At 35.6% G+C, this 15,612-nt stretch overlaps 1 protein-coding gene across 3 annotated transcripts in view; it reads right to left on the bottom strand.

Moving 5' to 3' along the window:
* MSH3 (mutS homolog 3) overlaps nt 1-15,612 on the bottom strand; it is a 175,038-nt gene that overhangs the window by 82,371 nt on the left and 77,055 nt on the right. For all 3 annotated transcript variants that reach the window (XM_043913511.1, XM_043913512.1, XM_043913513.1), the window contains exons 13-15: nt 11,920-12,052; nt 3,229-3,416; nt 2,172-2,340 (exon numbers count right to left, since the gene is read on the bottom strand). In XM_043913511.1, coding sequence (XP_043769446.1) covers nt 2,172-2,340; nt 3,229-3,416; nt 11,920-12,052 — 490 coding nt within the window. The remainder of the gene's footprint in view (nt 1-2,171; nt 2,341-3,228; nt 3,417-11,919; nt 12,053-15,612) is intronic.

The following is a 15,612-nucleotide window of genomic DNA, read 5'->3' as shown; positions in this document are numbered from 1 at the left end:
AAGATGTTATAAAAGTGATTCTATAATGAAGTACTATGGAGAAGGAAATGGTAACCCACTCCAGTATTCTTGCCTGAAAATTCCATGGATAGAGAAGCCTGACAGGTTATAGTCCATGGGGTCGCAAAGAGTCAGACACAACTGAGCACACATTCGATTCAAATGAAGTACTATTAAGATTTTAGAGATTTAAAAAAAACAACGAAGAATCTATCCTTTTGTTAAAAACTAAAAACTTTCTTGCCTCAAACTCACCACCTTAATTTAGTAAAAGTTAAGAATAATTAGATAATTTACCTTCCTTGATAATCCTTTGTAATCCAATTACTTGGTCTCCATTCTGTGCTTTCTCTTAAATGTCAGCACTATTCTATCAATGCTAATCTACTATCCCTTATGAATTTCTGATCAGTTTTCCCCATTTTAACTTTAAAACCCCAAGTGAGTCTAGGGCTGTCTTCCAAAACCTTACGTTTCATTTTAATCTGAATAGTGCAAGCTCTAAAATGTCTGGATTTTATCAAATAAAATCTTTGATGTTGATAATCTTTTGTGTTAACACTGTTCGTGAGTTGAGTGAAATGACAACATGGTATAAAGATCAGAATCAGGCAGACCTGGGCTGGAAATAAGTTCCAACTTGGGCAGCTTATCTCACTATACTATGCCAAGTCTCAATTTTCTTTCCTAAAAAACTGGGGGAAAAAAAAAACCCTTCTGTGTTGTTACAAGGATTCAGTAACATAAGCAAAGCACTTAGCACCATCCTGAACTTTAACATGTGCACAACAAATGGTAACTATAAGTACTATTATTAAATGAATAATACATGCAAAGTGCTTTATGATTAGAAAGCACTTTCATGCTTTTTAATTCATTTGGTCTTTGCAGTAGTCTCACTTCAGAGGTGACTCTTCCATGGTCACAGAGCATGTAAGTGGTAGAACTGGCAGCTTTCACCACTATGATACCAGGTAACCACTTTTCTACTACACATTTTCATTAATATATTATGCAACTTTGATTATCTCATTTCCAACAAATAGACCTGAACAGCTGGGTTGAGGTCACTTGTCACTTTGCAAGGTCATAATTATATAGTGAAACCAAGAGATAAAATTAAGTATTTGGTATTTGCCTGTTCAGAGGAGGAGTGAGAATAAGTATACATATTATGAAATCATTTTTTTGTCATATAGAGTTCTATTTAGAATGCATTATGAAATGTGTATAACATCTTAATTTTAATCTAGAAGACAGGTTGACTTAATCAATAGTCTATTAAATTAATAAACATTTTAATAAAAGTAAAGATTATAGAGTTTCTTCTTTCAAATAATCATACAAATTAACACTCTTTTGGCTAAATAAAGCAATGCAAATATTTTAAAAACTGATCTGAAATTAAGTTTTTCCCCATTAGAAAAATATCTATTTTTTAAAATTCTGAATAAAGTGCTCATCCTATAGAAATTATTCACAAATTTCCTAATTTGCTATTTAAACAAGTAGAGTTTTTCAAATTACTTCAGTTGGAATCTTTATATTTTATTAAACATAAGATGTAGAAGTAGCAATACATCAAGACTGAGATACTAATATCAACCTTTAAACAGAAATACACATACCAAAAACACACATTCTACGTAGCACCATGATCTTACGGTGTTTGCTATAGTTTTGTTTTTGTCTTTCTGTTTTTTTAGCAGCTATACTCCTGAACTGAACTGAACTGATACTCCTTCAAATAGAAGCCTTGGCATTTAATTACTATGTGATCCAATTAGTGTAGGTGGTTCACTCTGTATCAATTATCATCTGCAGACTGGGAGTCAAAGACTAACTTCTCTCTTCTAGAGTAAATGAATTATTTAAAGTTATTATTTACCATAGTCAAGGTTTTCTATAATATAATTTCAATAGATAATACTAAAACACATGTAACACTAAGATCCATGATTTTATCAAGAAACTAAAATAAATAAGCAAACAAAATACTGCCATTAAAAGAAAGTTCTTATCAAACAAGGTATTACAATATATTTCCAAAGATAAAACAGAAAATCTGAAAAGAAAAAACTTTCATTCTATCATTAAATATTTATTCACACTTTAAAATAGCTTTTCCAACTGAGGAAAATTAATGTAAAAGAAAAGTATTTCAATATTACCTCCTGTCCTGATACAGTCACATATTGTGCAGAAGGATTTTTTAGTATTTTTCGTATTTCTTGCAAATGTGTTTGGATCTTGTGGGTAACATCTTGAATTTCATCCTTCCTCTTTTTTATTAAAGGGAAGTCAGAAAGATCTTTGAATAATTCAGTTTTATCTCCAATCCTAAAAAAATGAAAAAATGCAAATATACATACTTAAGCATATTATTTATACTAATTATCAATTATTTTTCAAAACATAATGAAAGGGACTTCCCTGGTGGTCTTCTGGCTAAGACTCCATGCTCCCAATGCAGGGGGTCCAGTGCTCGATCCCCGATCAGGGAACTAGATCCCACAAGCTTCAACTAAAAGAGCCTGCATGCCACAACTAAGACCCAACACGGCCAAATAAATAAATATTTTTTTAAAAACATACTGAAAGACCAAAGGGTGGGACGTCAGGAGAACATGATTCTAATCCCAGCTCTTCCACTAAATATTTATGAGTAAGTTTCTTAATTTCTTTGAAGACAGATGAAATTACACTAACATCACTTTCATTTTAGAAGTTCATGATTGTCATGATAAAACCAAGAGATGAAATTCAACATTTGTTGTATATTCAGAAAATAAATGAAACTACTGTCAAATCTTTTTTCCTATACAGAAAGTTCTTTATGGGATAAAATGTAAAATGACTACCCCTTAAAGGATAACTTTACTTCTGCAGTTTCTACATATAAAGCAGACCATCTCTGGCTATCTAGCAAATAAGCACAAGATGCCATCTGCCATCTACTTCTGGATTAAGAAACCACTACTACTTGCTCAGCCTGGACTTCATCATCTGATACCTGAAGAAATACCATATTTGTTCTGTATGATGGAACTGCCTAAAAGCTAAGGGTTATTTCCAGCTGTAATACAGAGCCTTTAGTATTCAATCACATTTTTAGTTTTATATGCAACTTCTACTATTAATTCTAAGGGAAGCTTAAGTACCCACATATCAAATCATAAATTTGTACTTTCACTACTAGAAAGGAAGAACTAAGGGTCTGCTACTTACTTGGCAGCTTGTTCATTGAGTATCTTTAAGTAATGCTCCACTGGACTGAGGAGTTCAGGAATTTCTAAAATAAATGTCTGGAGCAACTCTGACTCAACATGGGAATTCACAGCAGGTATTAGTGCTTGAAATTCTGACTTCAAATGATACAGGGTTTTGACAATCAGGAAGAACTCTTGCGTAGAACACTGAAAAGAGAAATATTTTTTACCTAAATAGCATAAGATACATGAAAATGAGATTCTGTTAGTGGTCTTTTTACAGTTGGAATAAAAGAACATTTTAATTTATTGTATAAATGAGTTCATTGAAATAAAGTATTGTTGATATGTCCTAAATGTTAAATCAATAGTTTAAGTACTTTATAAGGTAAAGCTATAAAGAAAATTTGAGGCAAGCATAGGAAAACCAATACTTGTTCAGTATTTTTTCATTTTAAAATATGATGATCACATAACAAAAATACAGTAAACAATGTCACAAATAAAAAGAATAATTCTGGGGAAAATCTACAAAATATTTAAGAGATAAAGGTCAAAATTCTTTCAAGTATAATGAGATTTTACAAATTGACATGGAAAAGATGAATAATTCAAAGAACAGTGGCTAAATGAACTGAATAAACTCACAGGAAAAAAATGTCCAATAAGCACATAATTAACCTCATGTATAATTAGGACAAGCAGGTTAAAATGACAAGATAGCATTTTTCACTTGTCAGAATGTCAAAGATTTAAAAGTATGATAAGAGCCAAGTCACACTGAGTACGAAAAATGACACTTTTATATACTATTAGTAGAGGTATAACCTTCCTGAAGAGCAATTTGGCATATATTTACAATACAAAGTATAATACCCTTTGACTACACAATTCCATTTTAAAGAATTTTAAAATATTTTTCACAAGTAGTTAAAAAAAAGTTTGTATCTGAATATTTAGAGTAGTAGTTTTGGTAATAATATTAAAAAGATGAATAAAAAACAAATACCCAGAAATTGAGATATTAGGAAAAATTCATTCAGTGTACAACTATAAGACAGTTAAAATACTAACACATCTGTAAATACTAATGTACAGATTAATATCAAACTCCATAATTTCAACATACTAAATGTACATAGTATATTTTTACACTATATACCATATATGTATTTTACACAATAAAATTTCATTTGTGATTCTTTAAATTATATATACTATTCTACAGAAGTTCAAGTATAATTTAACTTTCTCTAGTTACCTCTGGATAGTGGATATGCCAAAGGGTGGTAAAGGAAGACTTTTTACTCTTTATTTTATACTCCTGTATACTGTTGTAATTTTGTAACATGAATGTGAATAATTTATACTTTTGGAGGTTTGGATACAAAAAGTGGGCTAAACAAGTGCATCTAATTTCACTCTGTCCTGAAGCTATAGTCCAAGATTGTTTTAAAAGACATGAAACTTCAAGAATAATTAGGAGAAAAAGCAACAGCAATAATCTCTTAGAAGCTACAAAGTAAACAGACTAACAGTAATTTGACTTTGAAGACTCTAGGTATTTGAGTCTTAAGCTGGCCACGAGGAAAACTAGGACTCAACTTGAGTTACACCCAGAATCCTAAGACTCAGGAATTGGGGGCACAAATTATCTTTGAAAAGTGGAAGCTGGGGATTTGGGAATGGAGAAAACAATTGGCTGAAAGTGACATGCAGCAATTAAATCCTTCAATCCCCTATTCCTCTTCATGTCACTAAAGGGCCACCATTCTCCTACTCTACAAAGAGTGTAGTGGACCCTTGAACAATGTGGACGTTAGGAGTGCTGACCCTCCACACAGTCAAAACTCTGAATAGAACCCTACAGTCAGCCCTCCATACCTGTGTTTCCGTATCCATGGATTCAACCAAGCATGGGTCACATAGTACTGTAGTACATATTTACTGAAACAAATCTACTGTAAGAGGATTTGCACAATTCAAAACCATGTTGTTCAAGGGTCAACTGTAGTCTTAGTCTCTGGAGAAGGTAAAACATAGGTATCTGAATCAGCTTCAGGCACAGTGGAGGATGAGAGTACCACCAAAAGCAAAGGATTAAAAGAATGATTCCAAACTGAACGTTGAGATTCCCAGTTGTCCCCACTGAGCTCACAGAACATTGTTAGCCAGTCAGAAAGCTGAAAGAGTCCCTAAGGAGCCTCACAAGCCCAAGAAAAAATTATGAAGACAGCATATAGCAGGAATTCTCCCCATAAATGGACCGTCAAGTTCACACAACAGCTCACCTCATAAGCTGCAAGCCACATCCAACTACACAGAGCTTACTACCAGTGTTTTATTTCCTATTCTTTAAAAATGATCAGACAGACTAAAAATTCTAACATGAAATGCAAACACTAAAATAAACAACTAATTAATCAACCAACAAATACCAGAAGGAATGGAACCTATACAGGTAGAAGAAAATGTTAACAACATCCTCAGTTAAACAGAGAATATTGAAATAAACAGGGAATCATGAATTAAGAATGGTATGTTATTATTTTAAAAGAAACATCCAGAGAACAAGAAAACAACCCCAAAATTGTATAAATTAAACTATGATAGTAGAAATGAAAAATTTAACAAAAGAGGCAGAAAATCAAGGTAATAAAATTTCCAAGAAGGTAAAGCAAAAGGGTAAAGAGATGGGTAACATAGAAGAAAGATCAATAATCAGTCCAGAAGATAAGAACTCAAATAATAAAGCTATAAAAGGAGATAAATTTTCAAAAAAAAATTCAGAGGTATATCATATATATACAATGAAATAGTACTTAACATTAAAAAAAAATGAAATAATGCCACTTTGCAGCAACATAGATGGATCTAGAGACTATCATACTAAGTGAAGTAAGTCAGAAACAGAAAGACAAATACCATACGATATCACTTTTATGTGGAATCTAAAATATGACACAAATGAACTTTTCTATGAAATAAAAACAGACTCATTGACGTAGAGAACAGATTTGTGGTTGCTAAGGAGGAGGGGGCCTGGAAAAGGGATGGACTGGAGTTTGGGATTAGCAGATGGAAACTATTATATGTAGAATGGATAAAAAACAAGGTCCTACTGTATTGCACAGGGATTATAGTCAATATCCCGTGATCAACCATAAAGGAAAAGAAGATATAAAAAGAGAATGTGAGTATATATACAACTGAATCACCTTTCTGTACAGCAGAAATTAACATAACATTGTAAATCAACTATACTTCAATAAAAAATAATAATTTTGAATTTAGAATTACAGATCCAAACTTTAAATAATAATTCAGAAAAATTTCCCAGAACTTGGTTGCCAGATTGAAAAGGTCCAATACAATGAATTAAAACAGAATCAAATCACAGCTGATCAACATGAAATTTTAAAACATTGGAGACAAAAGACACAATCTTCCATTTATAGAAGGAGAGAAAAAAGAACCACAGCAACAAAAAAATGTCACAAAAAGAATTGGGAACCAGTATGACTTCAGACTGATTAAAAATAATAGTAGAAGCTGTTGAAAAAGACAACACAAAATTCTAAAAGAAAATAATTTACAACCTAGAATTTTATACTCAAACTACCAATCAAATGTGACAGCAAAACAAAGACATTTCCAGACATCAGTGTTTCAAAACTCACTCCTAATACCCTTTCTCAGGATGCTTCCAGAGAATGTACCCCACCAAAATGAAGGAATAAACCAAGGGGAAGTCATGAAGTACAGAAAACAGAAGATCCAATTCAAGGGAAATAAAGGGAATCTAAAAAGATAGCTATTCAACAGGTATAGCAGGCAAGAAGTCCAGGTTGGATCAGGTAGGAAGGCTCAAGAACATGAAATGAACAGAATATTTGATGAAAATGAATACCTTGAGATGAAAAGACAATGCAAGTTTAAGTTAATGGTAAGTACACATCATAAATAGTATATATATGTGTGTATATATATATATATAAAATGGATGAATGCTTAGAACATATTTAGAAAGATAATTACTTATATAAGAAATGAAGAAAACTATAAATGAAAAAAAAAAAAAAAGAAGCTAGGTTCAACTGAACAAACGGTGAGTTCAGAATGTATCATAAAGCACCTCATCTCCAGAAAGGCCGTGGCTCACTGGGAAAGACACATATAAGAAACTGCACTGTTTGTATAAATATGGAGCCTAGAAATAATTTATAGCTTAGAATTGACCTTGAGTCACTTAATGGTATATTCTAATAAAAGTAAAGGGCAAAAAATAAACATTTTCAATAGAATTTTTGAATAATAATCTCATAATTATTGCAATTTGATAAGCAAAAAAAAAAAAGGAATTGGTTGTTCATGCTTAGATATGATATCAAATTTAAGTGAGCAACAGAAATAAGGTGAAAGCCAGAAGTGCTTGCAACCAAGTCCTAAGTGCCCAGGCCAGGCTGCTCTCAAATTTCTTAAGCAAAATGACTCAATGGAGTCACAAGAAAGCTGAGAATAAGGGTAAAACAGTTTGCTCTTGAAGTCAGTCATGTTCAACCCCATTTCTGGCAGCAGGCTTCTCTGTGGAAGAGCTTGAGAACACATGCGCAAGTGCAGAGGCAGATCATCACAGGACTGGAAGAACCCCAACCTAAGCTCCACACCGAAAACATGGAGTTGGGCTTCTAGCAGTCTAGCTAAGAAATTAACTATAAAACCTACAAAAGTCTGGAAATCTCCTTTCAACATTTACTAAGTGCTACACCCTTAGCGACTATGTATCATTTTCTTACAAAAGTTATTATACTTATTGAGCAGTTAATGTGAACTCCTATCACTAGCACTCTAAGATTTAAGTCTGAAGTCTTACTATCAAAAGAAATGTTTATTTTATTTCAGAGTCGGCCCACTTGGTATCCTCTATTATTATCATCATAAAAATACCTATTTGTGCCTATTCCATGGCACTTTCCACACAGCCAGATGGCCTAAGCCTACCACTTCCACAATATCCAAACAGTGTTCCTTAACATTTTCTGAATTTCACAAAATTGGCACAATCTGTACCCAGGATATCACTCACCATTTGGTGCATACAGCAGAAACTTATTTAGAGTAATCTAATGATAAAGAATAGACATGTGTTTGATGGTATGTTCCAAGAGCCAGCTAACTAATCTATAAAAATGTGGCTTAAAGCATTCAGACTTCCTAAAGTCGGTCTATACCAAATCATTTCTGATCTTCGCTTTTCAAATCAATCTTTAGACACATTCTTGTACAAACACTAAAACAGCAATAAAGGAACAACTTCTGAGTGAGTCACAAGTTTCATCAGTATAAGCTGAAAGTCTAAAAAGTCATTCCTGTTCTGCATATTGGTTACTTTTAAAAGAAACTAGATTCTATTCTGTATGATCTCACTTGTATGTGGAATCTAAAAAACCAAACAAAAAACCTGAATTAATAGATACAGAGCACATATTAGGGTCTGTGGAGCATGGTTATGTAGGCAAAATGGGTGAAGATGGTCAAAAGGTAAACTTCCAGTTGTAAACTAAATAAGTCCTGGTGATGTAATGGCATGGCAACCACAGTTACTAATACTGAATTGTGTATATTTGAAAGTTGCTGAAGAGGCGATCTTAAGAGCTATCTCTCATCAAGAGACCACAAAAAAGCTTTGCAACTTTACATAGCAAAGGATGCTAACTAGAGACTTATTGTGGTGATCATATATATTGAATCCTTATGTTATATACTTGAAACTAAAATAACGTTGGATATCAATTATACCGCAGTTAAAAAATTAGATTCTGACATTTACCAGAGTTTTAAACTTTTATAAGCACACAAACTTTGTGAAATGCAAATATCAAAGTACAGTTTAAAGAGAAGCAGGAAGGCATAATAGAAATCACCACAGTAATAAATGATGATGCCATCTTGATGCCATGGATACTATGATTCAGCTCTTTTGATCAGCCATTGATAATTTTTCAGCTTTGCTCCTATCTTCTTTTGAGAAAAACAAATCTCTAACATCTGCCAGTGAATCCTTTTTAGTAGTGAAGGCAATGTGTTTAGAGATCTGCTGCTTGATGAAGGGTAACAAGCATGGATTATCAGCCACTGGGTCAAGGTCAAAACAAAATAACAGATGGTATGTCATCCATTCTGTAACCTCAAAAATGTCAACCATAATACTTCCTACTACCGGAACATCCGCTACTTTTGCCAGCAAAACAGAAACTCAGCAACTTCCCTGGCAGTCCAGTGGTTAAGACTTCACCTTCCAAAGCAGGGGATATGAGCTGGATCTCTGGTTGGGCAGCTAAGATCTCACATGTCTCATGGCCACAAAACCAAAAGATAAAATAAAAACAGTATTGTAACAAATGTAATAAAGACTTTAAACGTAGTACACATCAAAAAAAAATAATCTTGGGCTTCCCTGGTGGCTCAGTGGTGAGGGGTTCTCCTGTCAATGCAAGAGACACAGGTTCGACCCCTAATCCAAAAAGATCCCACATGCTGCATGGTAGCTAAGCCCATGCACCACAATTACAGAGTCTGTGCTCTAGAGCCCAGGAGCCACAACTACTGAAGCCCACGCACCCTGCTCTGCAACAAGAGAGGCCACTGCAGTGAGAAGCCTGAGCACTGCAGCTAGACAGCAGCCCCTACTTGTGGCAACTAGAGAAAAGCCCATGCTGCAGTGAAGACCCAGCACATTCCAAAATAAAAATAAATAAATGATTTTTTAAAAGTCTTGGGAAAAAGAAAACTCGAACACAGTGCATCAAGCAATGAAACAATAGATGCCAACCCCATAACCAAGACATACATTTTTTCCCTAGGGATCAGAATTTCCCAATTTTGACTTTTTCTTTCTTTTCAAATTTAGCTGAAGCATATGGAACAGTTACATAAGTCCTCTTGGGCACTGCAAGTATTTTCAGAAGCAGCAGTTATTATTCCGGTAAAACAATGTAAACGAAAAAGCCTTAAAAAGGTAAAGACTAATAGAAAATTGGTCACAACTAAGGCTTTTCCAGTAGTCATGTATGGATGTGAGAGTTGGAGTATAAAGAAAGCTGAGCACTGAAGAACTGATACTTCTGAACTGTGGTGTTGGAGAAGACTCTTGAGAGTCCCTTGGACTGTGAGGAGATCCAACCAGTCCATCCTAAAGGAAATCAGTCCTGAATATTCATTGGAAGGATTGATGCTGAAACTCCAATACTCTGGCCACCTGATACGAAGAACTGACTCATTTGAAAAGATCCTGATGCTGGGAAAGATTGAAGGCAGAAGGAGAAGGGGACGACAGAGGATGAGATAGTTGGATGGCATCACCAACTCTACAGACATGAGTTTGAGTAAGCTCTGAGAGCTGGTGATGGACAGGGAAGCCTGGCATGCTGCAGTCCATGGGGTCTCAAAGAGTAAGATACAACTGAGCGACTGAACTGAACTAAAATTTTGGGCACATAAAAACTGTTCTAAAGAAAATTATTAAATTGGCAAGGATTTACATTTGGGCAAAAAATAAAAGTTGCTTATATAGGGACAGCCAAGGAGAAAGATTTAATAGTATTCAAAACTGCTGCTACATCAAAAATGGTAGTGTCCAAAAATGTAAGCCACTAAAACCCAGTCAAGGACCCTGGTTTAAATATGAATTCTGTCACTTCTGAGCAAATTATTAACCCTCCTCTCAGTATCATTTTAGCCAAGGTAATGCAAGCTGTCATAGCATTATATAAAGACAGCAATATACATAATTTCCCACCAGTAAGAAAGTAATAAACCTTCTTAACCTCACAAAGTTTTTTCTTTCTTTTTTTTTTTTACAACAAAGAGTCTAATGTATATGAATGACTTCTATAGTAGGTAAGACACTATAAAAAGTTTATTAACAATTACAAATATCACCAACTAATAACTTTTAATTTTAGGCATATTTTGAAGATAAATTATTTCTCTAACAAATCTCACTTGTTTCTGTTATGATTTAAACTGGAAAGCTTAGGTGATGAAAATCAAAATAATGTGTTTTACTTAACTTCAATATCCACACTTGTCTGCATATTAATAATACCACAAATATTTTACAAGCAGATTTTTCCTTTGGTTAAGTCAAATAAGAAGTTGTTGTGAGGTCAAAAGAAATAAGGAATCTCTTCTTAAAGTAGCTAGTCTAAGTAAACTTCCTACTTTGATGATGGTCCCCATTTTGAGGATGAAATAGGAGAATATCCTGTATTATAACAGAACAGCCTCTATGTGTTGCTGCAGTTATCAGAAGTGGGCAAACAATGCCAAAATTGGAATAACCTCAGTGTGTGCAATTAAAATCTCTAAGGATTCTCTTATGTTATCTGTAAGATTTTACAATATAAAATAACAACAAAGCTCCGTGATGTTTCCTATTAATATCTGGTATCCCCTAGTGGCTCAAGGGTAAAGCGTCTGCCTGCAATGATGGAGACCTGGGTTTGATCCCTGGATCAAGAAGATCCCCTGGAGAAGGAAATGGCAACCCACTCTAGTACTCGTGCCTGGAAAATTCCATGGATGGAGGAGCCTGGTAGGCTACAGTCCATGGGATCACAAAAAGTCAGACGCAACTGAGCAACTTCACTCTATCCTCAAGCTGAAGAAAATTAACAATTTTAAAACACGTGATTTCTATCACACTTACTTTTTTGTGATAAATGCTACAGAGTCCTCTCTCTATGTCAGGCAATTTACGTAGATGATTTTCTATCTGACCAAACACACTGGATTCTGAATGGAGAACTTCAGATACAGCATCAAGTCGAGCATTTATTTCCCTGTGGGAACAGAGAAATGGCAATTATCAGATAAGTTAGGAACTCAGAATGTAGGCATTTCCCACTCTAATGCTCAGCACTGTGACAGCAGCCCCTTAGAAAAGCACAAGGGAGACTTCATCCGTACCTGCAGCCCTTCTCTGCCCCAAAGACCAGGCACCACACTAGGAAAGTCATTAAACAGATGGAGCAAAGACGGGCTCCATAAGTTTCCCTTCCTCCAGAACAAACACACAGACTACACTCCCCAGCCTCCTCTGCAGTGAGCTACAGCCACGTACCCAAGTTCTAGCCAATGAAATACATGTAGGAAGGATTACATCACTTCTAGTCACGGCCCATAAAACCTCCTGCAGCATTTCACATCCACTCTCTCCCCCTCTGCCACCTGGATGTTGAGCCCAGGGCTATTCTGTGAGCCACCTCACCTGTTGACTCCATCAGCGTGAGTCTGTGAGCAGAGCAGGAAACCTTCCACCCCACATCTGCTATCAAGTGAACTTTTCATTAGCAAAAAAAAACCTTTTTTTTTTTTGTATTTAAACCAGTGAGATGGAGAATTTGCTACTGTTGCTTTGATTACCTGGCTAATATAATGGATCTACAGTGAGCAACTGAATTTTCTACTCTGACTGAAATAACTGACCATCTCGGTCAAAAAACACTTCATTCAGCCAACCAGCTGCTTTGGGAGAAGTCTCAATGGTGGTAGCTGAATTGATCATATGCTTGATTGAAAGGGGACTTAGGCCCACTGAGCCTGGGCAGAGACTGTAAGCAGTAACAGAAAGGGCAGGGGATAAAACATCATAACCTCAGGAAACTATATTCAATATCAGGTGATAAATTACATAACAGAAAAGAATATGAAAAGAATGTATGTGTGTATATATATATATATGTGTGTGTGTGTGTGTATATATGTGTGTGTGTGTATATATGTGTGTCTGTATATATATGTGTGTGTGTGCATATATGTGTGTGTATATATATATGTGCGTATATATGTGTGTGTATATATGTGTGTGTGTGTATATATATGTGTGTGTGTATATATATGTGTGTGTGTGTATATATGTGTGTGTGTATATATATGTGTGTGTGTGTGTATATATATGTGTGTGTGTGTGTATAAAACTGAATCACCTTGCTGAACAGCAATAATTAACCCTATATTGTAATTCAACTACAATAAAAAATTTTAAAAAACATCAGGAGACATGGGAGGCCAGGATTGCAGCATTTTATCAATGGCTACACCTTAAGTGATGGGCCACTTGGAAAGAAATGGTGAGACTGTCAACTCAACCTGGAAACTTGACTAATGTGCTCTAAATGAGATAAAGCCCATCCAGCACCTATATATGTCAAAGGCCTACACTAGGTATAATGGCCATATGTGAAAAAGCTGAAATAAGTAAACATATCTAGTAGAAAATGGGCCTTCAATAAATGTTCTTTTCGATCAATAGATGAATGAACAATAAGCAAGTAAATGAAAAAATGAACTGACATTTGGGGGGAAATAGGGACATCAGCTACTGAATGCACTCTATCAAAATTCTTTTGATATCACATGCACTGATGTGAAGGGAAACTTAACATCAGAATCCTGCCTAGATGACTATTAAACTGTTTTACAATTAATTGAGAGTTTTTATCTTTCTTATCCCTATCACTGGGCTTCCCAGGTGGCTCAGTGGGTAAAGAATTCACCTGCAATGCAGGAGACACAGGAGATCTGGATTTGATTCCTGGGTCAGGAAGAGCCCCTGGAGGAGGAAATGGCAACCCACTCCAATATTCTTGCCTGGAGAATCCCACGGACAGAGGAGCCTGATGGCCTAACAGTCCCTAGGACTGCAAGAGTCAGACACGACTGAGGTAACTGAACACGACACACACATCCCTATAACTATGCTGTGAAATCATGCCTGTTCACAAAGCAGAGGCCAACTTCAGGTATCATCGTTGCTCCGTTTTTCTCTAGCTCATCCTCTGCTGCATAGAAGAGGCATTTGGTTTCACATGACAAAGTAGAACAAGCCAGAATTTTGTAGACGCACAGGCCGATTCTTCCATTCTCAATGCTGTGGCCTCTTAAATCTCTTCAGTTTTTTCCATTCTATTGCTTCTACACTAGTCTAAGGAAATATGACCTCTCACAAACAGAACTGTTCTACCAAAACAGCCTCCAAACTTTTCTCCTCACGTCCACCTCTGTCCCTTTTTCCAATCCATTCTCCACAGCACAGCCTGAGTGGTCTTCCTAGAACCCAAACCTGTTCATGCCTTACCTCTGCCTTAAGCTTATCAATGATTTGCCATTAATCTCAGATTCAAATCCAGGATCCTTAAATGACCTGCTTACCTCACAAGTCTCGTCTTAGATCACCTGGTACTCTCTTCCTCTCACTCTAAGTTTCAGTCGGACTGAACTTCTTCCAACATCTTGGTCATTCCAAGTTCTCTGACATCACAGCTTTCTCACCTGCCCCTCACTCTGCCTTGAAGACTGGTTTCCCTTTTCCTCCTGCCTACCACCTTCCACTTTGTTTGGTAAACTTCTTCTCACTCTTCCTCTGAAAGGGTGTTCTAGACTCACTAGAACTAGATTTCATCCTTTGCCAGCCTTTTCCATACAGCTGTTTTCTTTCTATTGTGAAACTTACAACTGTGTTTATTTCTCCACTGTCTTCACCGCCAGACAGTAAGCTCAGTGCGTGTGAGTGTGTTTGTGTTCAGTCATATCCTACTCTTTCCGACCCCATCGACTTGGAGCCCACCAGGCTCCTCTACTCATGGGATTTTTCCAGGCAAGAATACTGGAGTGGCTTGCCATTTCCCCCTCCAGGGGATCTTCCCAACTGAGGGACTGAACCCACATCTCCTGAGTCTCCTGCATTGGCAGACAGATTCTTCACCACTGAGCCACCTGGGAAGTCCTAAGCTCTGTGAGAATGGGGATCATTTCTCCGACAGCATAACTGATCATGATACATGCCCAGTAAGTAGCTGCTGAAATCAATTGAATTTCGAAGACTACATATAAAATAAATCAAGATGAGGTGAAAAAATTAAATTTTCTCTGCATAGATTGTTAGGGTAAAACATTGATTTATTTTATCACAACGTTTACCCCCAAATGCTATACAAATATAAAGTTTTATTTTAATAGCTCACTTATGCACAAATGAAAGAAGACACCAATTGAAATAGACTATGTTGATGCTGCAGATGGTATGAGGACAGATAAAATAATGCCATCTGTGAATGTATACGACAGCCAGATAGCTCCTCTCTCAAAAATTATAAAGGTTGTCTGAGATATGGAAAGATAAAAGCAAAAGAGGTTAATAAAAACTTAAGTCATATTTATGAAGTCTTGCAGAAGACTTTTTTTTTTTTAATATTTTCTTGGAAAATACACAGGTAGTGGCTTTTATTTTAGCCTTGTGACAGCACAGACAAAACCTTGTTCTGAATCATTTTCACATTAACCCAGCCTTCACTTGTTAGGGAGGTTAACAGCTCAGAGGTAAAGAATTTGAGCTAAGAAA

Source organism: Cervus elaphus, chromosome 9 (assembly GCF_910594005.1).
Source record: "Cervus elaphus chromosome 9, mCerEla1.1, whole genome shotgun sequence".
NCBI lineage: Eukaryota > Metazoa > Chordata > Mammalia > Artiodactyla > Cervidae > Cervus > Cervus elaphus.
This window is presented reverse-complemented; position numbering and strand designations above follow the sequence as displayed.